This window comes from Alexandromys fortis, unplaced genomic scaffold, assembly GCF_014885135.2.
Source record: "Alexandromys fortis isolate MF-2015 unplaced genomic scaffold, M_Fortis_MF-2015_v1.1 scaffold_5, whole genome shotgun sequence".
NCBI classification, from domain to species: domain Eukaryota; kingdom Metazoa; phylum Chordata; class Mammalia; order Rodentia; family Cricetidae; genus Alexandromys; species Alexandromys fortis.
In genome coordinates, this window is record NW_026067924.1 from 31,000,980 (window position 1) to 31,026,318 (window position 25,339).

Consider the following 25,339-nt stretch of genomic DNA (forward strand, 5'->3'; position numbering starts at 1 on the left):
TTTGTGTGGCAAAGTTGCAATGAGAATCTTATTTTTTAGAAAGTAAAGGACAATAGATACCCTTTTCAAGTGAAAATCAAGAGCCCGTCATCACTTGTAGGTAACATATGACAGATCAGTTACTATCCACCAGTTTCCTTTTTAACAATTTAAAGAAGTAAATGAGGAGTGTGACAAGAATCTTTTCTTCTACAAGAATTTCATGGTTTCAGTTTCACTCTCCAGTAATTTATTGGACTTCACTTTCACACAAATGCAAACAGCCTCTAACTCTATACTCTGTGGACTATTGCTTTAAGCAGCTCCTCCCACATGCCACTGTTTAACTTTCCACTAGATATTTAAGGAGCTGTCACATTTGGCTGGACTGCACCCTGTGCAAGCAGAAGACTCAAGACCTGCTTAGTTGCCTGATTGACAAGCTATGAGTTCTGTGCCTCTGCGAATGAATCTGAATGATGGTCACTTCATCCCTGTACTGGGGTTTGGAACCACTGTGCCTGAGAAGGTAACAATTGTGTCTTGAGTATAAGGGTATATTTTAAAAAATCAAGGGTGTGTGGAAACTGAAGTGTACTTTCAGATTTGCTCCAGTTTAAAGCAGGCTCCCAGAATCTCCAGATTATGTTATCCATGTATTAGAGAAGGCAGTCTTGCTACTTGGAGATTTATCATGTGGACAGTACTGTTTATTCTAGACTCTGTTTTTCCTTTAGTTTCAGCCTGTTTGGCAATAAGTGGACAAAAGCTATCAGTGCTACTATTGTGTTTTGAGTTTGGTTGCAATGGGATTAGTGACATGGATTATTTCTGTGATTCAAGTAATTACCTCTCTCTGGTAGATGTGATCCAGATGAAATATTTTGATAGACTTGACTAGAGATATTTCTTATGAAAAATGATGAGCTCATTGCATTCTTCTGAGCAGCAGGGAATGAACACCACAGCAGAAATTCCAGACCTGTGGTGAAATAAGACTTGCTATCTATTTTCACTGTAGAAAAACTTACCAAATAAAAGTAAATATTAAACATTGTATGGGTATACTATACTTTAACAAAGCAACTCTAAAGTCATGCTCCATATTCTTATTTGAATTGAATCAAAATACTACAGGAGGTTCTCATGGGATAATGCTTACATTCTGGTTTTATCCTCTGGTTTTTCAGTGAGTGTCAAGGACAGCACTTAAAGCTTGAGTGGTAGTTTTCTCATGCAGAAGACATAATGGCAGAGATATCTTGATTTTTTGGGGTAGGAATTTTTACTTCATAGCATTCATAGCTTGATAGAGAAAGGTAAAGAGCAAAGATATCACAACAGCTGCAGTCTCAGTAAATCTGTAGAAGTCACTACAACTTAGAGGATGACAGGGCTGGGCTCAAGGGAGTCCAAAGGGACAACTTGGAGCAGGAAGAATTTCTCAGCAGATAAGAGCACTGGCTACTCTTGCAGAGGAATTGGGTCCCAAGCACCCTCATTGTACTTACAATTGTCTATAACTCCAGTTCCAGGGCATCCAACAACCTTTTCTTGCTCTTGCTAGTACCAGACAAGTGAGACATGGATATACATACAGACAGAACATTCACACATAAGATAAAAAAAATTCAAATGAAAAACTATCAAAGAAGAACATTATAATATTTTAGGAAAATTGACTACATTAGAGAAAACAATTCCTGGAAAATTATGTAGAGTCTCTGATGACTTCAGATTAATTGATCCCTAGAATCTATATGGTGTAAGGAGAGAACTGACTCTCACAGGTCTTCCTAGACCTCCAGATGTACAACACACACACACACACACACACACACACACGCACACAAGTAAGAAAAATTTTATAATTCATCTCCATTATTATTATCTTCTTTGTTAGTAAGATAAATCAGACTCTTGTATCATGGAAAACAAGCTCATTTTGATTATATTTTTCATAAGTATTTTTAAATTATGGAACATACATGTAAGTTGTGCATATAGAGCAATATCTAAAGTTCAGAATTATTCTTATCTCATTTTAAAAATAAAAAATGGTAAAGTTCAAGGTGACAGCTGCCACATTGAACAAAAAAGCATTATAAACAATTTTATACACTTGAGATGATATGTAGTATATTCCTAAGAATGTTTTATCTCACAATAGAACCATAACAAATATTTATGTAAATAGATATTTCTGTGTGACATTAGGGGGTTCATGTAACTGCTTTAATAACTAATAGCATTATTATTTTCTTTTATTTGTATTAAATACAACATTTTGTGTCCTACTTAGATTTAAATTAATATCATTTCTGGTATTTTTGAAAGATTTATTTAATTTTGATGTATATATGTATGTATGTCTGGGGGTAAAGGCATGATACCTCAAGGCTAGAAGAAGGTGAGTTATTCCATGGAGGTGGAGTTATAGACAGTTGTGGGCCACCTGACATGGGTGAAGGGAAACAGACTCAATGTTAATGAGATACAGCATCATTTCTGTGAATTATACAAAGGTATATGCAGGTCAAATTAATAGACAACATAGTATCTGCCTATATCTAGCTATTCCTGTCTTTCTATGCTGTGCAAATTTGGTAATAAAAAAATATACTGGTCAAGTTCTAATATGTCTCATTGTTTAGACTCCAGTAATGATCCAATGCAAAATGAATTGTAAACAACTACTAACCCCACACTGCATCATGAAATATTAGATGACAATGTACCTTGATGCATCTCTTAGAAAAACTAGGTTTGTTTAAGTTTCTGTTTGTGCAAGTCATTGATGAGATCAGTTTTCAACAGACTGTGGAAGCAACACGTTGAAAGACTGTTGTTCTCTCTCCTTTATTTTTTTTTCTGGTCCTGGATCAATACACAGAGAACTTTGACCATGACTCAAAGGTTTGGGCTTTCTGAATAAAGGGACATTTCAGTTAATCATTGTTACCAACTTGACCTCAGTGTTCAATAATTTTATGAGCTTTTAGCTCTTTTGTACTTGTTCAGTTATGGTTATTTCACTGTCCTCTTACAATTTATTCTACACGAAAGAGTCTTGGGTTAGAATGTAATATACTACCATAAAATTCCATAGGCCACTTGAACTCATTCATGTAGGTGTAATTGCAGAATGACTTTTGTAGGTTATATGGTTAAAAATAATTGCCTTGGAAAGAGAAAGAGGAGAGAAAGAGAGACAGAAGGCAAAAAGACATTATCACTGACAAAAATCTGAAATTATTACATAGGAAAGCATCTTTGTTTTTTCTTTATAACAATACCCGTGTGTGTGTGTGTGTGTGTGTCTATGCACATGCACATGTCTGTGTGCACATGGGTGTATGCATGAGGAGGTCAGAGATCAGCCTTGGGTGTTGTTCTGTTGCTATGCACATTGTTTTGGTTTTGTTTTTTTGAGGCTGAGTCTTCCAATGGCCTGGAGCTCTGCAAGCAGACTGAGTAGGCCTAGTTCGTCTGTTTGCCTCTGCTTCCTTAGTTCTGGGACTCAAATATGTACACCTACACCCCATGTTTTAACATGCGTTTGGGGGATTAACATCAGAATCTCATCTTGTGCAACACGCATTTTACCAACTGAGCTATTTGCCCAGTTCTAAAGCACACTTTAAAGTGTAGGTTTAAACATGGAATATTAAGAGCAAGAATAATATACACCCAAGTATGGGTGTGCACTCTTCATGGTAATGTCACATCTTTTTTATACTAGCCATATATACCATTTAAGTGGAGCTATTATCTTCAAAGGACTAAAAGGTATCTAAACGACTTCATGGAGTGGTTTCTGAAGGTCACAAAGCAGGATCACAATTGACAAAAAGATACTAGGTCACAGGGATAAAAGAAACTGGACATCTTTACCATACAAAAAGCTAACAATCTTGTTTGAGATGCCCAGAAATATGTCTCCAAGGTATAGGCATGCCAGAACTTAAATCAAGTTTATTGCCATTTAATACAAAATATCTGAATATGAAGAAATGCTGTAATATTGTAGCCATCACAGCACACATTGGTAACTGTGCTGGAATTCTTGATACTCAGCTGGTAAGAGGCTTCAACCAGACTCCAGGAGAGAGGCTCCATTTTCTTCCTGTATCCCATTCCTGTAAGTTTTCCTGTCTTTCTACACTGCCTCAATCAGGCCTCTGAGTCCTTTGATCAAATCACTGAGTTTGGAGATATGTTTTTCAGAATTTCCAGTACAGGGATGCACTGATTGCTCTGGACTGAACACATTTGGGAGACATCCACCACTCGTCCTGATTGTAAGAGATCCAGGAAAATTAGAATTGACTTACCATCACACATAGAGAGCAACTTCAAGAAGGAGAAGTTGATTCACTGGAAAGCCATTGCTTTTGTATGAAATGTCTTTCATTACACAGATACTATTTTTGCTTGCTCTTTTAGGTTCCTAAGGATGAACTTATCAAGGCTACCAAAATAGCTATAGATGCTGGGTTCCGGCATTTTGATTCTGCTTATTTGTATGGAATAGAAGAGGAAGCAGGACAAGCCATTAGAAGCAAGATTGCAGACGGCACTGTGAAGAGAGAAGATATATTCTATACATCAAAGGTATTTTGTGCATGGGATGCTTGTGAACCTTTTTAATGTGGCTGAGCTGAGGAGACAATTATGTGTTTTGGATCAATACCTGTTTCATACATCATTGCTTATTAATATACATTTTTTCACACATTCATGTAGTAAAGCTAGGATAAAAAAAAGATAAAGATGTCTTTGTTCTCACTATGGAGTTAAAATTTATGTATGTATACTGTTCTGAATCTCAAGTCAAAGCAGTGTGGTTCACCATGAAATGTAGAATCAGATAGAGCTTGACCATGACTCAGCAATGAGCACTGCTGAAGAATTGAAGTGGAATTTGCGATTCAACAGAACCAGGGGCCTGTAGGCTATGCTGCTCTAGAGTCTTTACTGATATTCTGAGGTGTTTTTATTCCAAGTAAATCAGGGAGGCCAACAACGAAAGTCAGAACATTTCTCTTCACCATCACCAATGCGCTCAGAGGACAGAAAGTCATGGACAACAGGGGCTGTTTCACAATGCCCTTGAATTCACTAAGCTTTATTGTTGAGGAGGGGCAGAAAGAGAACACATCTTGCCAGAAACATTTCTTGGGCAGGTAGAAGCCTTTGTCCCAGGCTAGTAAACAGTTTTATGGGGTCGGAGTTCACACAGAAGGATAATATATAATATATGAAATTCTATTATAATCAGAATATAGGGTTTTAAGAACCTAGTATTAAAGCAAATAGGAGTTTATTTTTGAGTAGTCATTACTTAGGAACACAGATTTAGCCTAGCTCAAATTCTACTCCCCAACATGGTAGCATTTTCATGAAGGTTTTTTTTGCACGTTTAAAATACATTGGTGAGTACACCAGGGAGGCAGGTAGAATGAGATGAGGGATCTTTTTTTTTAGGTTTCACATGCTATTGGTTTTGAAATCGTGGAAGCTAGTATTCAAATAAGTTAATATAGTCTCAACTATTTTAATCCATTGCTACAATATCTTAGTTCTGACACAGAGGTGCACAGCAATGGCTGTTCCCAGATGACTTGTCAAAGGTAAGATAATTAGCCTCTCAACCCGCAGCATTCCAACATCACCACATACTGAAGTTCCAATCAGTCAATCAGACTCTGCAGACACAGTATTTTTTCAGGAGTTTTGTTCACAAAAGGCATAGCTAAAGTACATTCAGTTAAGTTCAGCACACACTAACATGTCCCCAAAGGGTTTTTCTACAACCTTCAATTATGTATATTGAATGAGTACTGATTCTGCCTGTGTACTTGAATGGATGAGTGATTTCGACCAATCCTGAGTGTTATTTTGTAAACTCAATGTTATTATTAGAGAAGACAACCTTTCTCTTTAAATATTCCATTCCATGTTTAGTAGATAAACTGATAATAGCCAAGCATGCAATGATGTTCACGTTACATAGCTCAGTGGCAGGCACTAGACTGTACACACAATGGAGTTTGTATGTGAAAAAGAAAAGCAGGGAGAGTGTTTCCAGCTGTAGGAAAATGTCTCTTTGTTAAATAAAGAAATTGAGCAAAAGTGAACAAACTCTGAGTTTAAAATTTCGTTCTTTAATATTGGCAGCTTTGGAGCACTTTCCATAGACCAGAATTGGTTCAATCTTGCTTGGAAGCATCACTGAAGAAAGCTCAATTGGACTATGTCGATCTGTATATTATTCATTTCCCAATGGCTTTGCAGGTGAGCAATCACTGTGCCTACCATTATTTCACTAGTGGTGGCCGTATAACTAACAGTTATGTGACAATTTATGATTTATATTATTGGGTGAATGTATGGATTATTCTGATGAAAATCCTAAACAATAATTTTCAAATTCCATTTCATTGAGATATTTTTTGAACCTTGAAACAGTGTTTCCTGATTGCGAAAGAAAGCAATTTAAGCCAGGCGATGGTGACACACGTTTTTAATCCTAGCACTCAGGAAGCAGAGACAAGTGGATGGATCTCTGTGAGTTCATAGCAAGCCTGATTTACAAGAGCTGGTTCCAGGACAGGCTCCAAAACTACAAAGAAACCCTCTCTCAAAAAATTAAAATATAATAATAATAATAATAATAATAATAATAATAATAATAATAATAATTTAGTGGTCCTCTTACTAGAAACTTGGGGGGAAAAAAAAACAAAAAAATATTCAAGGCATAGTTACAATTTTTGTCCCTGTAAGTTTGTATCTTTTTTTGCTGTGTATGTTTGCATATGTGTTCACATATATGCAAGTGGACATGTTTGTAGTTGCACGTGCATGCGTGTGCATATTCATGTGAAAGACAGAAAATAGATGCTGGTGTTGTTCTTTAGATGCCATCCACAATTTATTTGATATTAGGTCTTTCATTGGCCTAGAATTCTGAACAGTCTAGACTGATTGGACAATTAGCCCCAGGAATCTCCATGTCTCCATCTTCCCAGTCCTAGGACTGCAAACTTGTACAACCACACCTGGCTTTAAATTTTGTTTCCTGTTTGCTGTTTTACATGAGTTCTGAAGGTCAAACTCATGTCCTTAGGTTTTCAAGTCCAATGCTTTTCCCACTAGGCCATGTCCTCAGTTCCCCTTAGTCTTTTGAAGGTGTTTACATGCAGATTGCATGGAGATTAATAAAACTGCCACACATATGCTTCACAATGAGGTTCCAACATCTTTCATAATTACACTTTGAAAGCAGATCTGGTGGTACTCAGTCTGTGTTGGTGTCCTGATTAGTTTTAGCTCTCAACTTGACAGGGCCCAAAGTCATCTGAGGGAGTCTCAGTTAAGGAACAGATTTGCCTGAGGTCATGTCTTTGAGGAAGTATGTTGACTATGGACTGATGTGAGTTGGTCCACCCCACTGTGGAAAGTGCCATCCCTCTGCAGGTGGACCTGGCCTGTAGTAGGAAGCTAGCTGATGAATGAGGAAGGGAATGAACCCTGGAGCAGCATTCCTCCATGTTTTCTGCTTCAGTTTCTGCTCAAGTCCCTGCCCTCAATGATAGACTGTGTTCTGAAAGTGTAAGACATTAAATAAACCCTTTCCTTCCCAGCTGTTTATAATGGCAGGAGAAAGCCAAGCAGTGCATCTGGTTCTCATACTACCTGCCCTTGGAGAGTTAGCGATTGGAGATTATTTGTCTTGATAGTTCATGGTGGTGGGGTTTTGTAGATGGCATTTAGCCATTAATAACAGTATTATGCAGATTTCTTGCTATAAAATTATGTGGAAAACTTAGGCTAGTTTGTGCAATGGAGGCTATTATATTACATAAGTCTGAACCATGACTACATTTAAAGATATGAATAGCATTAGCTTCAGACATATTTTCTCCATTCCTTATCTCTACATCTTGTCTATTTAATTGGGGGCTGTCATTTGCTATTGACAGAATTGTCATGGCAGTTCAAAATTTATGATTGGTAAAACTGGAGAGTTACTCTGGCTTTCTAATCCACATTAATCCTGAAAAGAAAGTCTGACTGATGACCCAGTTTAATTGTGCATATCCTTACACAATCATCTGTCCACTGTGATAAGGAACTGTTTTGCTCACGTCATAGTCTGTTATTGCCAGAGACCAAGATCATATAGTTACTGCATTCACCAAAAAGATAGAGGCATTTTTCTGTAGGGAAATGTAGGGGCTGAAATAATAACAAAAGCAATGCAAGACACCATTAGGACTTTGAAGAAAGCACTATTTAAGCATAAGGAAAATATAAAAGATTAGGGGATGCCAATCTTTAAAGTTTTATCCTTTGTCACTCCAATTGCAAAGTATCTAAAATAATGTCCTACTTATTTGGGAAGGTTTCACGGCCCAGACTCTGAGAGACTTGGCAGTGTGACCAAATGTGGTAACATGAGTGTGGTAAAGTCTTTAAAATGGATGATTCAATTCCAGCCTGGAGCTAAGCTATTTCCAAGAGATGAAGATGGAAATCTGTTGGTGGACCCGGTGAATCTCTGTGACACATGGGAGGTGAGTTCTTAGAGGGGAGAATATGGAGGGAATATAATGAGAATCTGAGTCAGGTATTACCTTCACCTGTGAGAAAAGAATGTACCTGGCTCAGTCTAGAAATTTGTAGCTTTAGTAAGAAAGGTTTTGATGGAATTAGCAGAGGAATTCATTATTGGAAAATAATAGGAATGGATAAGACCGGAGGGCAGGGGTTTAGGGATCTCTTTAAACAAATGTTGAATTCCACAATTTCTTATTTATTTGTTGGTTAGTTTGCTTTACATCCCAGCTACAGTTACCCCTCCCTCGTCTCCCCTCTGTCTTCCCTCCTCCATGAACTCTTTCTCTACTTCTATTCAAAAAAGTACATGCCTCCCATAGACATTATCAAAACACGGCATAACAAGTTGCAATAAGATAAACCATTGTAACACACCTCACTATGTATTAAGACTGGGCAAGGCAACTCAATTTGAGGAGTAGGGGCCTCAAAAGCCAACAATACAGTCAGAGATAGTCCCTGCTTCCACTGTTAGAAGTCCTACAAGAAAACCAAGTTATATAACTGTCATACATATGCAGAGGGCATAAGTCAGTTCCATGCAGGTTCCCTGATTGTTGGTTCAGTGTCTGTGAGCTCCTATGAGCCCAGGTTAGTTGATTCTGTGGGTTTTCTTGTGATGTCCTTGACCTCTTTGGCTGCTATAATCTGTCCTTCATCTCTTCAGCAGGATTTCCCAAGCCCAGTGTAAACTTTGATTGTGGGTCTCTGCATCTGTTCTCGCCAGTTGCTGGATGAGGCCTCTCTGATGACTATTGGATTAGGCACTAATCTATGAGTGCAGGAGAATAGCATTAGGCATCAATACATTGACTTTAACTTGCTCCAGTCATGTTTAGTTCTATCCTAGGTCTCTGGGTCATCCGGTCTCTGGGTCATGGTGTTCCAAGCAGTTCAGGGGTGGCTCACTCTCAATATGCTGGCATGGGTCTCAGGCTGAACCAGTCGTTGGTTGGCCACTCCAATAACCTGCATCACCCTTACACCAGCATATCCCTTAGGTCAGCAGGCAGGTTATGTGGCTGGGTCCCTCCACTGGTAGTCTTGTCTGGTCATTGGAGGTGGCCAGTTCAAAGTACATACCCCCTTTGTTAGGAGTCTTAGTTGATGTCTTCCTTGTACATTCCTGAAAGTTCCCCTTGCACCAGGTTTTTACCTGACCTTGAAATGATCCCTCTGAAGTCCACTCTTTCAGTATTCTTCTCCTACCCTGCCCCCACCTGATCCTTCATGTTCTCATCCCTACCTACCCTGAGACCACCCAAATCTCTTGCCTTTCCTCTTCCCAGGGATGTTGGGAACAGTGACCCCCAGATCCTGAATTTCTTGTAAACAACTTGTTTTCCTCTGCTCTGAGACAGCCTGCAGCTGCTCTGAGCATGAGACCTTCAGGAGTTCCTGATGGTAGGGGAGTGATTTCTGGTGGGTTTGACTGGGGCATGGCTATCCCTATATAAGCTGCTCCTGAACACAATAAAGGAGGCATTCTTGGGGCATTCCTGTTTCAAGGATGACCCGTGTCTCTATCTGTGTGTCTTTGTGTGTTTAAATCTCCAGGTCCTTCCCCAGCTCACGAATGGTCATGTAGGGCAGGTGTACCGCAATACAGGACCAGTACAGTACTGTCACATAGTACAGGCAGGCGGTACACAGGGAGATCCAGGAAATCCTTTGAGCCCTCATTGTTATCTAGATTCCCTGGGTCTGTGAATTGTAGCATTATTATTTACTTTACAGATAAAATCAACTTACAAATATAAATGAGTACATACCATGTTTGTCTTTCTGGGTGTGGGTTATCTCACTCAGGATGATTGTTTTGTAATTCCATCCACTTGCCTTCAAATTTCAAAGTTTCATTGGTTGTTTTTAACAGCTGAATAATACTCCATTGTGTAAATGTACCCCATTTTCTTTATCCATTCCTTGGTTGAGGGATATCTAGATTTTTTTTCCAGGTTCTGGGAATTGTGAATAAAGCTGCTATGAACATAGCTGAGCAAGTATCTTTATTGTATGATTGAGAATCCTCTGGGCATATGCCCAAGGACGATATAGCTGAGTCTTGTGGGAGACTGATTTTCAATTTTTGGAAAAACTACCTCGTTGATTTCCAAAGTGGCCTTATGAGTTTACACTCCTGTGAGCAATGGAGGAGTGTTCGTTCCCTTTGCTCCAAGTTCTCTCCAGCATAAGCTGTCCTCAGTGTTCTTGATCTTAGCCTTTCTGACAGGTGTAAGGTGGAATCTCAGAGTCATTTTTATTTGCATTTCCCTGATGACTAAGGATGTTGAGCACCTTGTTCATTGTTTTGCAGCCATTTGATATTCTTCTTTTGAGAATTCTGTGTTTAGATCTTTAACACATTTTAAAATTGAATGATTTGGTTTTTTTGATGTCTAGTTTTTTGGGTTCTTTATATATTTTGGAAATCAGTGCTCTTTCAGATGTTGCTATGGTGAAGATCTTTTCTCATTCTGCAGACTGCTGTTTTGTTCTATTGACAGTATCCTTTACCTTACATAACCTTTTCAGTTTTATGAGGTCTTACTTATTAATTTTGGGGTTTAGTGTCTCCTATATTGTTGTTCTTCAGGAAGTTGTTTTCTCTCCCAAAGGGTTCAAGGTTATTCTCCATTCTTCAGTGTAGCTGGATTTATGTTGAGGTCTTTGATCCATTTGGACTTGAGTTTTGTGCTGGATGATATATAATGATCTTTTTTATACTTCTACATATGAACATCCAATTATGGCAGCACCATTTGTTAAAGGTGCTTTTTTTCCTGTATTATTTTGGCTTCTTTGTAAAAAACCAGGTGTCCATAGGTATGTGGATTTATGTCTAGGGCTTCAATTTGATTCCATTGATCCACCTATCTGTTTTTATGCCAATACTATGCTGCTTTTGTTACTATAGCCTTATGTAGTAGAGTTTGAGATCAGGAATGACAAAACCTCTAGAAGTTCTTTTATGGTGCATGATTGTTTTAGCTATCCTGTTTTTTTTCCATATGAAGTATTGTTCTTTCAAGGGCTGTAAAGAATTGCATTGGGATTTTTTATTGATATATTGAGCTATATACTTTTCTCTGCTCCCCTCTCTGACCCTCCCCTGCCCTTCAACCCTCTCCTATGGTCCCTATGCTTCAAATTTACTCCGGAGATCTTGTTTTTCACTACTTCCCATGTAGATTAGATCCATGTATTTCTCTTTTAGGGTCTTCATTCATTGTTGTCTAGGTTCTCTAGGGATTGTGAATTATAGGCTGGTTTTCTTTGTTTTGTGTTTCAAAAGCACTTATGAGTGAGTACATATGATGATTGTCTTTCTTGATCTGCATTACCTCACTCAATAAGATGTTTTCTAGCTCCATCCATTGGTCTACAAATTTCAAAATGTCATTATTTTTCTCTGCTTTGTAATACTCCATTGTGTAAATGTACCACATTTTTCTTATCTAGTCTTCAGTCAAGGGGCATTTAGGTTGTTTCCAGCTTCTGGCTATGACAAACAATGCTGCTATGAGCATAGTTGAGCACATGTCCTTGTGGTATGATCAAGCATCCTTTGGATATATAACTAAAAGTGGTATTGCTGGGTCTTGAGAAAGGTTGTTTCCTAATTTTCTGAGAAATCACCATATATATATATATATATCTGTTGGAGGAGGGCCACTTGTTGGTTCCCAGATACAAATTAATCACACAGATCATATGGCTAACACTTATATTAATTTAACACATTTCTGTTAATCTGTATATTGCCACGTAGCTATGTCTTACTGGGTAAAGTTCCCAGTGTCTATCTGTGGTGGGTCTATGGCTTTGCTTTGACTTTACCTCCTTTCTCCCAGCATTCTGTTTTGTTTCCCCTGCCTAGATCTGTTCCCCTATAGCTCTGCTATCAGCCCAAAGAAGTTCCTTTATTAACCAATGATATTCACAGCATACAGAGGGAAATCTCATATCACCTCCTCTTTTCTGTTTAAATGAAAAGGAAGGTTTTAACTTTAACATAGTAAAATTACATATAACAAAACAGGTATCAAGCAAGAGTTACAGTTACAATATCTATATCTGTTATTTTATTTTATTTATTTATTTATTAAAATTTCCACATCCTCCCATTTCTCTCCCACTTCCCCCACTCCCCTTCCCCCTCGCTCTTCAGTCCTAAGAGAAGTTAGGGTGCCCTGCCCTGTGAAAAGTCCAAGCCCCCCCCCCCCGCTTTCATCCAGGTCTAGGAAAGTGAGCATCCAAACAGACTAGGCTCCCCAAAAGCCAGTACATGCAGTAGAATCAAAATCCGGTGTCATCATCATTGTCTTCTCAGTTCGCCCTCATTGTCAGCCACATTCAGAGAGTCCAGTTTGATCACATGCTCGTTTGGTTTTATCTTTTATTATGACTAAGAAAAACTGTATATATAAAATTCTTCAACTCCATCAAAGACTCCAGAAGGATACACTATTACCTAAGTAAACAGGAAGTGCATTGTAAGCAACTTCCAAAACTTGAGAATTAACAGAGACATCTCACTGTCTGGACAGTTACCCAAAGTTCTTCTGTACTGTTGGTGCATCCATCTTCAGCCTACTGGCCCATACATAGTATCCAGCAGACTTTTCTATAAAATAGGAAAATTCAAAGACAGTTCAACCTATATTGGCAGTTTGTCAGTCACTTCTTCTGTGTCCTGTAGAATGTCTGGCAGATTTTTTCATGTAGCAGGAACCCCAAAGGACCATCTTATTCCTTCCTTGACTCAGTGTTAATTCAGTAAAGGGCTGTTCAGTTTCCATCAAATTGTGGGTTTTCTGTTGTTGTAATCCAACTTTAATCCATGATAATTTATTAGGATACAGGGGATTGTTTCAATTTTCTTGTGTCTGTTGAGATTTGCTTTGTGATCGAGTATGTGGTCAATTTTGGACAAGGTTCTATGAAGTGCTGAGATAGGTTTTTTCTGTTTTGACGAAACATTCTATAGACGTGTTAAGTTAATTTGCATCCTAGTACTTAGGACTATTATTTCTCTGTTCAGTTTCCAATATTTCTCTGTTTATTTTCTATCTGGATGACCTGCCCATTGGAGAAAGTGGAGTGTTGAAGACTCCTAGTATCAATATGTAGGATTCTATGTGTGGTTTAAAATTTAGTAATTTCTTTTACAAATCTGGGTACCCTTGGATCTGAGACATAATCTTGGTGGCTTTTTCTTTGACAAGTATAAGATATCTTTCTCCATCTCTTTTGATTAATTTTGGTCTGAAGTCTATTTTGTTAGGTATTATGATTGCTACACTCAAATGCTTGTTAGGGCAATTTGATTGGAAGCCATTTACTCTGAGTAATTTCTATTTTTGATGTTGAGGTGTAATTCTTGTATGCAGAAGTATGTATTCTGTTTTTTTACTCCATTCTTTTAGCCTATTCTTTTTATTGGTGAATTGAGTCCATTGATAGTGAGAGAGCTTAATGACCACTGACTATTTGTTTCTATTATGTTATTGTTGTCAGTAATGCCTGTGTGTGTGTGTGTGTGTGTGTGTGTGTCTGTGTTTCCCTTCTTTGGCTTTTGTTGGTGTGAGATTATCTATAGTCTGTGTTTATGTGAGTGCAGTTAACTTCCTCGGACCTGAGTTTTCCTTATAGTACTTTCTATAGGACTGAATTTGTGGATAGATATTGTTAAAATTTGACTTTGTCATGAAATGTCTTCTTTTCTCCATCTATAATGATTGAAAGTTTTGCTAGGTATATTTGTCTGGGCTGGCATTAGCGGTTTCTCAGAGTCTGTAAAATATCTGTCCAGGCACTTCTGGCTTTTAACGTCTCTGTTGAGAAGCTGGGTGTAATTCTTATAGGTCTGCTTATACTTTACTTGGCCTTTTTCCTTTGCAGTTTTTAATATTCTTTCTTTGTTCTGTGTATTTAGTGTTTTAATTAGTATGTGACACAGGGAATTTCTTTTCTGTTCCCATCTGTTTGGTGTTCAGTAAGCTTCTCCTACTTTTATAGGTATATCCTTCTTTAGGTTAAGAAAATTTTCTTCTATGGTTTTGTTAAATATATTTTCTAGCTTTTTTGAGCTTGGATTCTTCTATTCCTATTATCCTTAGATTTGGATTTTTCTTGGTGTCCCAGGTTTCCTGAATGTTTTGTGTTCAGATTTTTTTTTAGCTCTACCATATTCTTTGACTGATGAATCTATTTCTTCTATTGTATCTTCAACATCTGAGACTCTCTTTTTTATCTTTTGAATTCTGTTGGTGATGCTTGCATCTGTATTTCCTTTGCTTACTTTGATTTTCCATTCCCTGAATTCCCTCCGTTTGTGCTATTTTTATTGTTTCTATTTTGTTTTTAATGTATTGAGTCTTGAATAATTTTGCCAACCTACTTGTTTGCTTCTTCTGAACTTTCTTGTCATTCTTTAAGGAATTTGCTGATTTCCTCTAATACTTTGGTTAAAACATAAATTTAAAAAAAATCTTTTCTAATTTTACATATCAATTCCTGTTCCTTCTTCCTCCAGCCTTCCTTCTCTCTCAATCTTCCACACATCTCACCACCCATCCACACTTCAGAGTTGATGATGCTTCCTTTCATGTGGAGTCAAGAAAATCTGGAACAACACTTTGAGACAGGACCAAGGGCCTACTCCTTATATCTAGGCTGAGCATGGCATTCCTCCAATGGGAGTAGGCTCCAAAAAAATCCAGTTCAAGCACTAGTGATAAATCCTGGTCCCAATGTCAGTAGCCCCACAGACTACCCCAGACATACAACTGTCACCCACATTCGGAGGTACTAGTTTGGGCCTATACAGGTTCCCATATTGTCAGTCTGAAGTCAGTGATCTCTCACTACCTCAGGTCAGGTTTTTCTGTGGCCATCCCCATCATGGTCTTGATCCCTTTGCTCATAATATCACTCTGCCTTCTCTTTGTTTGAACTCTCTGAGCTTTGCCTGTTGTTAGCTGTGGATCTCTGCATCTGCTTCCATAAGTTGCTGGATGAAGGTTCTGTCATGACAGGGTAGTCATCAATCTGATTACAGAAGAAGAGCAGTTCAGGCACCCTCTCTACTATTGCTTAGGGTATTAGCTGGGGTCATCTTTGTAGATTTTTGGAAATTTTCCTAGTGCCAGATTTCTTTCTAACCCATAATGACTCCCTCAATCAAGAAATTTCTTTCCTTGCTCTCCTTCTCTGTTTTTCCCCATATCAACCATCTCATTCCCTCATGTTCTCCTTCCCCTTTCCCTTCTCTCCTACCCTCTTCTTCCTCCCTCCCTTCCACCCCCATGCCCTCAGTTTTCTCAGGAGCACTTCTCTATTTCCCCTTCCCAGGGGCATTTATGTATCTCTCTCTTAGGGTTCTCCTTGTTACCTAGCTTGTCATAGAATATAGGCTGGTTATTCTTTACTTTATGTCTAATCTGTGACTAAGTACATACTGTGTTTTTCTTTCTGGGTCTGGGTTGCCTCACTCCAGATGATTTTTTTCTACTTCCATCCATTTGTTTGCAAATTTCAAGATGTCACTTTTTTTTACCATTGAGTAGTACTCCATTGTCTAAATGCATCATATTTTCTTTATCCATTCTTTGGTTAAGGAGCATCTAGGTTGTTTCCAGGTTCTCGCTATTATGAATAATGCTGCTATGAATGTAGTTAATCAAGTGTCCTTGTGATATGGCTGTGTATCCTTTAGGTATATACCCAAGAGTGGTATTTCTGGGTCTTGAGGTAGATTGATTCCTAATTTTCTGAGAAACTGTCATACTGATTTCAAATTGACTATACATATTTGCATTCTCACTATCAGTGAAGGAGTGTTCCCCTTATTCTGTTTCCTCACTGATCTTTTGGATCCCATGGTTTACCCACTTTGAGGGCTGGACTTCTAATATTCTGAATGACCTCTGGTCCAGCAGAGGGATGCTGATAAGCTTGAGGTTAGCTTTCTAGTTATATATGTGCATGACTACTGATCTGGCCAAGAGTCCTCTGGGATTCAGATACTGGCCTCGCTTCTAGTGAAGTAGAAGGCTTCTGCCTGATTTTCAGAATATGAGCTTGGTCCTTTGGGTTCAGGATGCTGGCCTGGCCTCTGATGGGTGGAAGACTTCACCAGAGGTATGGACAAGGATATGGTGATAAGGAGAAGAGGGGCAATTGGAGGTATGGTGGTCAAGCACAGCTGGGATGGGGGGCAGTATTACATAGGGTTCAGTGTGCTGGACATGCCTCTGGGGAATGAAAGGATTCAGCCAGAGTTTTGGGCTAGTAAGTGGTAATGAGGAGAGGTTGGGTGGTTGGGGTTATGCTGGGAAGGAGGGGTGGGTGGAGGGAGATTCAGGATGCTGCCCTGCCTCTTGAGAATGGATGGTTTAAGCCAGATTTGTAGACACAGATAAGGTGGCAAAAAGAGGATGGGCATGTGGGCTTATGCTGGGTTTGGCAGGGGCAAATTGGCTGGGGTAGTGGGTTGCCTGCTTTTTAGGAAGCTGGACTGGCTTCTGATGGGGTGGAAGGCTTCTGCAAGAGATGTGGTCTGGGATATGATGATGAAGAAAATTGGAGTTATGCTGTTGGTTTTCTGGAAGCTGGCCTGACTTCTCATGTTGCCTATTTCTTCAGGACATAGAATTGTTTCTTGCTTTCACTTCTTCTGCCCCTTATTTCTCTATCTCTAGACAGTCAAAACCAGCATTGCTTGGAAGCATCCCTTTTAAAACCAATTCTTGGAACAACTGCACAATTTATCCTTCACTATCTCTTCCACTACAGGCCATGGAGAAGTGTAAGGACGCAGGACTGGCCAAGTCCATTGGGGTGTCCAACTTTAACCGCAGGCAGCTGGAGATGATCCTGAACAAGCCAGGACTCAAGTACAAGCCTGTGTGCAACCAGGTGAGCCCTTTCCACTCCTTGCCCTTTTATGCCTTAATTTGTTCTTCCTGCACCACTGGCTCATATCCATTTGTTGTCTAGTCTTGTTCATTTTACCTTCATGGGATGGAAATTTTAAAAGTGGAGTCTCTCTGAAAGGACATAGAATTCTTTCACTAAAACTATGAGAAAGATAGCAGAACATTGGGGAAATCGGATATAAGAAATATATCACGGAAAGGCAATCAAAAAAGGCAGTAGTCATTGTGTGGCCACTGAGGAGAATATGTTCTTCTCTATCTATGAGAAGCAACTAGAGGAAGAAAGATGCTGTGGCGGAAACTGTGTACAGAAAGAAAGGTCCTGGAAAGAATGATGGAGCCAAAATAAAAGATGGTACAAACATGAATATTAGATGGTGGTGCTTTTGGTCCTGATTTCAAGTATATTAACCACAGTCATTGCTATAGGGAAGTTAACAGGAAGCTATCAAATTCATCTAGATTTATGAGATATCTTACTTGGTTATGGTGAAATCATGATGGGAATTTTGGCCAGAGCACTTTGAGCTGACCTTTTGCCTGACCACACACATCATAGTCTACTCCTTCCTGCTTTCTGACAGCAAGTCAGCTGTTTATACACACACACACACACACACACACACACACACAGTGGGTCACAGGAATTGAAATCAGGTCATCAGGCTTGCCAGCAAGTGCTAAGCCATTTCACCAGCCCATTTCAGTTTTCTTACATAATATTTTGATAGATTATTTAAACTTTTGATGCATCAGGATAAAAGTCAATTTTATATGAGGTAATAGTAATTATTTTACAAACTAATAGCACATATTAAAAGTTTCCCTTTGACTACCAATGTTCTAAACCCTCACAGTGAAAATCAGCATGAGCAAATGGATTTGTTTACCCTTTTTCTTTTCTCTCTGTATTATGATGGATTTATGGGTTTCCTACATTAATATGGATCCTATCAAACTGGTTATCATATGAATGTTGTCATAATACATTTCATCAAGAGCGTATAGCCAACCTTCATGAAGTGGAAAGATTATTTAGCATCCAAGAACAGGTCCATAGAATTATTTCTTCTCATATATATATATAACATATATGTGTTAGAAAAATCTTTCTATAAGAAAGAGTGATTATATCTACTTTATTAAACTGATTGTTATTTAATTTATTTTTTACTTCAAATTTTACATTATACTTTTAAAATTTTTCACATTCTTTCATTTTGATGTTTTCCTTTTGTGTTAATGCAAAGCTTCTTTTAATCTGATTATTTTCTATCAGGTAGAATGTCATGTTTATCTCAACCAGAGCAAAATGCTGGAGTATTGCAAGTCCAAGGACATCGCTCTGATTGCCTACTGTACGTTGGGAAGTTCACGAGACCCAATATGGTAGGTATCAAAAACAACAGAGAATCTCAAATATCATTGTTGAAATAGATTTAGTCCTTTAACAACTTTCTAGATCTAACTCTCAGCTGACTTAGATAAGATGGCATTTAAATTTCTGAGAAGACCTGAGGTGATATTGACTCTACTGGCCTAAGGAGAATAATTGCATATCTATGGTCTAGAGTATGTAAGAATTTTGGAAGCCTCCTATCCTTAAAATAATTTGAACTTCTGTAGTTTAGCATTTTACCTTCCCTTCCAGGGTGGACCAAAGCAGCCCCGTTCTTTTAGAAGATCCAGTTCTTTGTACCATGGCAAAGAAATACAACCAAACACCAGCCTTGGTTGCCCTTCGTTACCTGTTGCAGCGTGGGATTGTGACCCTGGCCAGGAGTTTCAATGAGAAGAGGATCAAAGAGATGATGCAGGTGATGTAGGCACTGAAACATCTGTGAAATATCCTTTCTTAGTTAGGGTTACTTATTGCTGTCATGAAGCGTCATGACCAAAAGCAACTTGAGTAGGAAAAGGTTTATTTGGCTTTGTTTCCACATCACAGTTCACCATCAAAGGAAGTTGGGATAAGAACTCAACCAGGAGAGGAACCTAGAAGCTATGACTGATGCTGAGGCCATGGATGGGCAGAGCTTACTGGCTTGCTCCTCGTGGTTGTTCAAACTGCTTTCTTATAAAACCCAGGGCCACCAGCCCAAGGATGGCTTCACCACAATGGGCCGCGCATCTCCCATCAATCAATAATTAAGAAAATACATTACATTTGGATATTATGGAGACATTTTCTTAATTGAAGTTCCCTGCTTTCAGATAACTCTAGCTTGTGTCAAGTTGACATAGACTAGTCAGCACATATCCTTAATGTGGGTCTTTTGTGATCTCTCAGAACATCTTTGTGCATATTAGGCTCCTTTAAAATTATATTCAATTATGTGTGTGTGTATGTGTGTGTGTGTGTGATGTGTGTGTGTGTGTTTGTTTGTGTTCATGCATGCAGGTGCCATGATGTGTATGTGGAGGCCAGGTGACAGCTTTTTAGGAGTTAGCTTTTCTTTCCACTATGGATTCCAGGGGTTGAATTCAGGCCTTCAGGGGTTGAATTCAGGTGCATGTGTGTGTGTGTGTGTGTGTGTGTGTGTGTTGTGTATATGGACAGAGTCTGATGTGTCTGGCTGTCAGAGAACAATCTTGGGTGTTAGCCGTCACTTTTTACTTTGACACAGAGTCCCTCTTGTACATAGCTGACACTGGGTGAACAGGATGTCCTAGTTAGTTTTCCTTTGCTGGCTTAAAACCATGACCAAAAGCAACCTGAGGGAGGAAAGGGCTTGTTTGGCTTACACTGCAACAGCACAGTCCACTCCACCTTTAAGAGCTTTATCAGCTGTTCAGATACTGATTTTCTCTTGTCTTCTACCACATTGTACAGTAGTACTATAGATTCATAAAATCATTATTCTGAATACACTGGGAGCTAGTGATGATAATTTTTATGTTAACTGATCTCTAATTTAGATAAGATCTTTGGAAACCAGTTCCTAGGCTATTTGCTGATGACTTCATTATCATTGGACAATTGATAAATTAAACTATATAAAACTTATTTTCTCATTTTTAATGGGATATAGGAGTCTTTGTCCATACATTTTACTAAACTCTGTTGTTAAAATTTAGTTTTTTAATGTTTTGTTCAGAATTCTAAGTTCATATGTCTCAATAACATCATCTCTATTTCTTTCCTAGACTTTCCTTGCTTTGTAGTTGTGTGATTCAATCTCTTATGTAAGAACATGGCTTCATTTCTTGTCTGCCTGTTGTTTCTTAATAGTGTGAATGTTGTGAATGATATCAAGAGATTTAGGCCATGTCTCCTGTATTTTTAATATTGCCTCTGTACCACTTTTTTGAATATGATTGGGTTTCTCAGACTGGCAATATGTAACATAAAAGTAATCAAATTTCTACTTCCGTGATAGGTTTTTGAATTCCAGCTGACTTCAGAGGACATGAAAATCATAGATGGTTTGAACAGAAATTTAAGATACAATTCTGGAGATTAGTAAGTTCCTTTGATCAATACATTTCTTCAGTTTGTTTTTTGAGTAGAAACGTAATGTGTTAAATATCACCTCGATATGCAGAAGACAAAAGCTAACGTGAGCTGGGGATGAGTTGCTTTGGGAGTTCTTACAGATTGTCTCTAGGGCTCTGTTCCATGGTGGAACCAGGGTCAGTTGACTTCCACGTGTGCCTTCTGCCCATCTCAAGCCACAGAACTTTCTGGATAATACAATACCATTGTTCAAACTGAAGCTCTGTGTAGGCTTCTGTTTTCTACAGCTGTGTCATGGCACATATACTTTACCATCTACCTGAGTTAAATACCTGAGCTTATACATCAGCTCCCACGTACCTCAGCATGTTTTCCTAACCAGATCAAAGATATCTTTTCAACACCATGGTCTTAGTTAGACCCTCATATCTACTCCATATGCAATTGTTAATTATACCTCTTCAATTCGATGTTTTAAATAAATCCAAGTCTCTCAATGTGCAATACCTTTTTCTAAACTCAGCCCTCAAATTCCACCTTTGCATAAAACCAGTTGTTCTTGGTGAGGTGAAGAGAAACTATTGTTTTGCATTTAAAGAAATACAGAGATCTCAGTGCAGAGGACAGAGATGTCTCAGATTAGTGAGCTAAGAACCAGAAGGAAGATCTTGGAGACATTCCCATTGTTAGATTTTTTTTTTCCTTTTTATCAAGACAGGGTTTCTCTGTGTAGCTTTGGAGCCTGTCCTGGACCTCACTTTGTAGACCAAGTTGGCCTCACACTCACAGAGATTTGCCTGCCTCCGCCTCTCAAGTGCTGGGGTTAAAGGTGTGTACCACCACCACCCGATAGCTGGGAGAAATTTGAAGCCTACAAATGGTCTCTAGTTTTCCTTCCATCTGTAAGACTGTATGAAGTGAGAAAAGACATACCCTATAAAAGAGTGTGGGCAGCAGTGTGTAATTTTTGTGCCAATGGGAATTTAAACTCACAATATAAATAATGGAATGGTGTATGAAATGAGAATAGTCCAATTCAAAATTATATGTGCTCAAGAAAATAACAGATACATCATTAATAATTTTTTCTATGTATAAAAAAATTAAGAATTAGAGGAAATAGTACAAAAATAGAGAGAATGGAAAGCATAGAGGTGTTATTGCTATACTTTATGTTTAACTATAAAAAAATAAAAGAATGATCTTTGTCAATTATATTTGTGTCACTAGTAAAGTATACAAATTACCAAATTTCAAAGCATACTTCTAGAATAAGGGTCTTAACATTGTTAAAGTGGGCATGGTGGCACACAACTATAGCCCCAACACTGGGAGATAGAGGCAGGAGGGTCAGAAGTTCCTAATCATTGTCAGCTATATAGTGAGTTTGAGGACAGCTTGGAATATGTGAGGCCCAGTCTAAAAAAAATGAAATTTTTTCTACAAACTTTGCTTTTAAATCATATGTGTTAGGGTTACCATTGCTATGAAGAAACAGCATGATCAAAACAACATGGGAAGGAAAGGTTTTATTTCTCTTACACTTACATATAATAGTTCCCTATGAAAAGCAGTGAAGGTAGGAACTCAAGCAAGGCAGGAACTTGTCTGCAGGAGCTGATGCGGCAGCCATGGAGAAGTTTTGCTTACTGGCTTTCTCTACATGATTTGCTCAGTCTGCTTTCCTATAAAACCCAGGACTACCAGCCAAGGAATGGCACCACCCACAGTGGACTGTGGCCTCCCACATCAATCACTAATTAAGGAAGTGCTCTATACTGGCTTGTCGGAAGCTGGATCTTATAGAAGCATTTTCTCAATTGAGGCTCTTTTCTCTCAGATGATTCTCGCTTGTGTCAAGTTGACATAAAACTAGCCAGTACAATATGTAACACCGTGTTTGATAGTAAAAAGAAAGTGAACTTGTTAGCAGTAACTAGTACACCTTAAACTAACCTTTAGTACTGACCAACATTTGGATTTATCCTTCTTCAAAACAAAGAAGAGTCAATTTCTTATATTAGGCATGTTTTTTTTCTAATTGTAGTTTTGATGGACATCCCAATCATCCATTTACTGATGAATATTAACATGGAGACCCTTGTCTGAATTCCTACCAGAAGATCTGTTTATGCATCATGATATGAGACAAGTCTTGGATACTGGTCATTGAACACATCACATCTTATCAGACCTCCTTGTCTTTGTCAATTCACAGTCAGCTAAAACTAAGTCCGCAGAGCTGTGTGAGAAGTTTGGAAGACAGCATCAAGATTAAAGATACCAAAATTTCTTAGATTTTGAAAGATTATTTTATTTTCTTTATATATATATATGTGTGTGTGTGTGTCCTACAAGTGTGTGGACCTTGTGAATACAGTGTCTATGGAGGGTGACAGATCACTTGGAACTGGAGTTACCAATGGTTATGAGTCACCATGTGGGTGTCGGAAGCTAAATCTTAGTCTTCTCTAAGAGCAGCAAGCCTTTAAACACTTTGCCAGTTCACCAGGTCCTGCCCTAAAGATTCTTGCCTGCTTCTATTTCTGTGACTTCAATGGTTTATTTCCTTCTGACACCAACCTGATTTGCCCAGAAGGCTTGGACTGAAGGCATGAGATGATGACCATCATTTAGTAGACATTTTTTGGGGTAGGAGCTGGAAGAAATTTTATCATTTAGGGAATTACCAGTGATAGATTATTGAGTCAATATTGCTCAAAATTTTTGAGAAAGAAGAAAGTACTCTTCTGTTAATTTGTTCTTGGTGTGGAGGTGAGGCACATCTGGCAAAAGTGACCAGGAGTCCCATGGCTTCCTTCACCAATCTAAGGACCAGAGCTGCAAGACCATGGAGATAAGATTTCCCCGGGGGAAGGTTGGGAGGTTGGGGGTTGGTAAGAAGAGAACTCAACTAAAATATCATGACACAGATATGGGGAGACAGAAGAAAGCTGAACACGTCTCTGCTTACTTGTTACAGGTAAAATGAAATCTACATATTTTATCCACGATAGAGATCTAGACTTGACATTTGTATTTTCGTGAGTTTCAGCAGTTGCCTTATTGAGCCATGGTAGGAAAAATTTTCCTAGATGTAAAAATTGATTTGTGAAATTTGATCTTATGTGTTTATAGGTAAACAATTTAGACTTATAAAATATCTACAAGGTATTAAATTGTGTTATCAACTTATTAAAAGGATGATTGATGAGACAAACTCTTTAAATTTTCAAAAATTATTTGAAATACTGTATTTGACTACCACAGTGTTTTAAGAATTGTTAAGTTTGGGCAATGTCTTTTTTGTTTGTTTGTTTGTTTTTCTTTTTATTTATTTATTTTTTATTTATTTCCATTAAAAAATTTACACTTCTTCCCCTTTTCCCATTTCCCTCCTGCTCCTTCACTCATCCTCTTCCATTACTCTCCCTCCTTAATAGAGGACAGGGAATCCTGCCCTGTGGGAAGTCCAAGGCCTTCCCCCCCCCATCCAGGCCTAGGAAGCTTTGCATCCAAATAGACTAGGGTCCCAAAAAGCCAGTACTTGCAATAGAAACAAGTCCCAGTGCCTTTATGAACGGCTTCTCAGTCAGCCCCCATTGTCAGCCACATTAAGTGAGTTCGGTTTGATCACATGCTCGTTCAGTCCTGGTCCAGCTGGCTTTGGTGAGCTCCCATTAGAACACGCACACTGTCTCAGTGGTTGGACCAACCCCTCCCTGTCCCTGACTTCCTTGCTCATCTTCTCCCTCCTTCTGCCTTTCAACTGGACCTTGGGAGCTCAGTCCGTTGCTCTGATGAGGGTCTCTGTCTCTATCTCCATCTGTCACCAGACGAAGATTCTTTGGTGATATTCGAGATAATCATCAGTGTGATAGTGGGGCAAGTTCAGGCACCCTCTGCTCTGCTGTCCAAGGACCTAGCTGGGGACATCCCCGTGGACACCTGGGATCCCCTCTAGAGCCAAGTCTCTTGCCAACCCGAAAATGGCTCCCTTAATGTAGATATCTTCTTCCCTGCTCCTATATCTGCCCTTCCTCCATCTCCACCCTCCCACTCCCCCAAGCTCTTGCCAGTCTTTCCTTTCTCCCTTCGCTCTCCCCCTCTCCCCTTCCCCCAACCCCACCCCCACCCCCATGCTCTCAACTGGCAATCTTGTTTGCTTCCAATTTCCAGGAGGATCTATATATGTTTTTCTTTGGGTTCACCTTGTTATTTGGCTTCTCTTGGCTTGCAAACTATAGGCCTAATGTCCTTGGTTTATGGCTAGAGTCCACTAATGAGTGAGTACATACCATATTCATCTTTTTGGGTCTGGGTTATCTCACTCAGG

At 38.8% G+C, this 25,339-nt stretch overlaps 1 protein-coding gene across 1 annotated transcript; it reads left to right on the forward strand.

Annotated features, from left to right (window-relative positions):
* Positions 1-353: 353 nt before the first annotated feature.
* LOC126501687 (3-alpha-hydroxysteroid dehydrogenase-like) lies at positions 354-24,031 on the forward strand. The gene is made up of 9 exons (XM_050142506.1): positions 354-508; positions 4,426-4,593; positions 6,160-6,276; positions 8,484-8,561; positions 17,404-17,526; positions 18,826-18,935; positions 19,198-19,363; positions 20,927-21,009; positions 23,051-24,031. The coding sequence occupies exons 1-9, from the start codon at positions 425-427 to the stop codon at positions 23,091-23,093; spliced, it is 972 nt and encodes a 323-aa protein (XP_049998463.1). The 5' UTR covers positions 354-424; the 3' UTR covers positions 23,094-24,031.
* Positions 24,032-25,339: the final 1,308 nt, after the last annotated feature.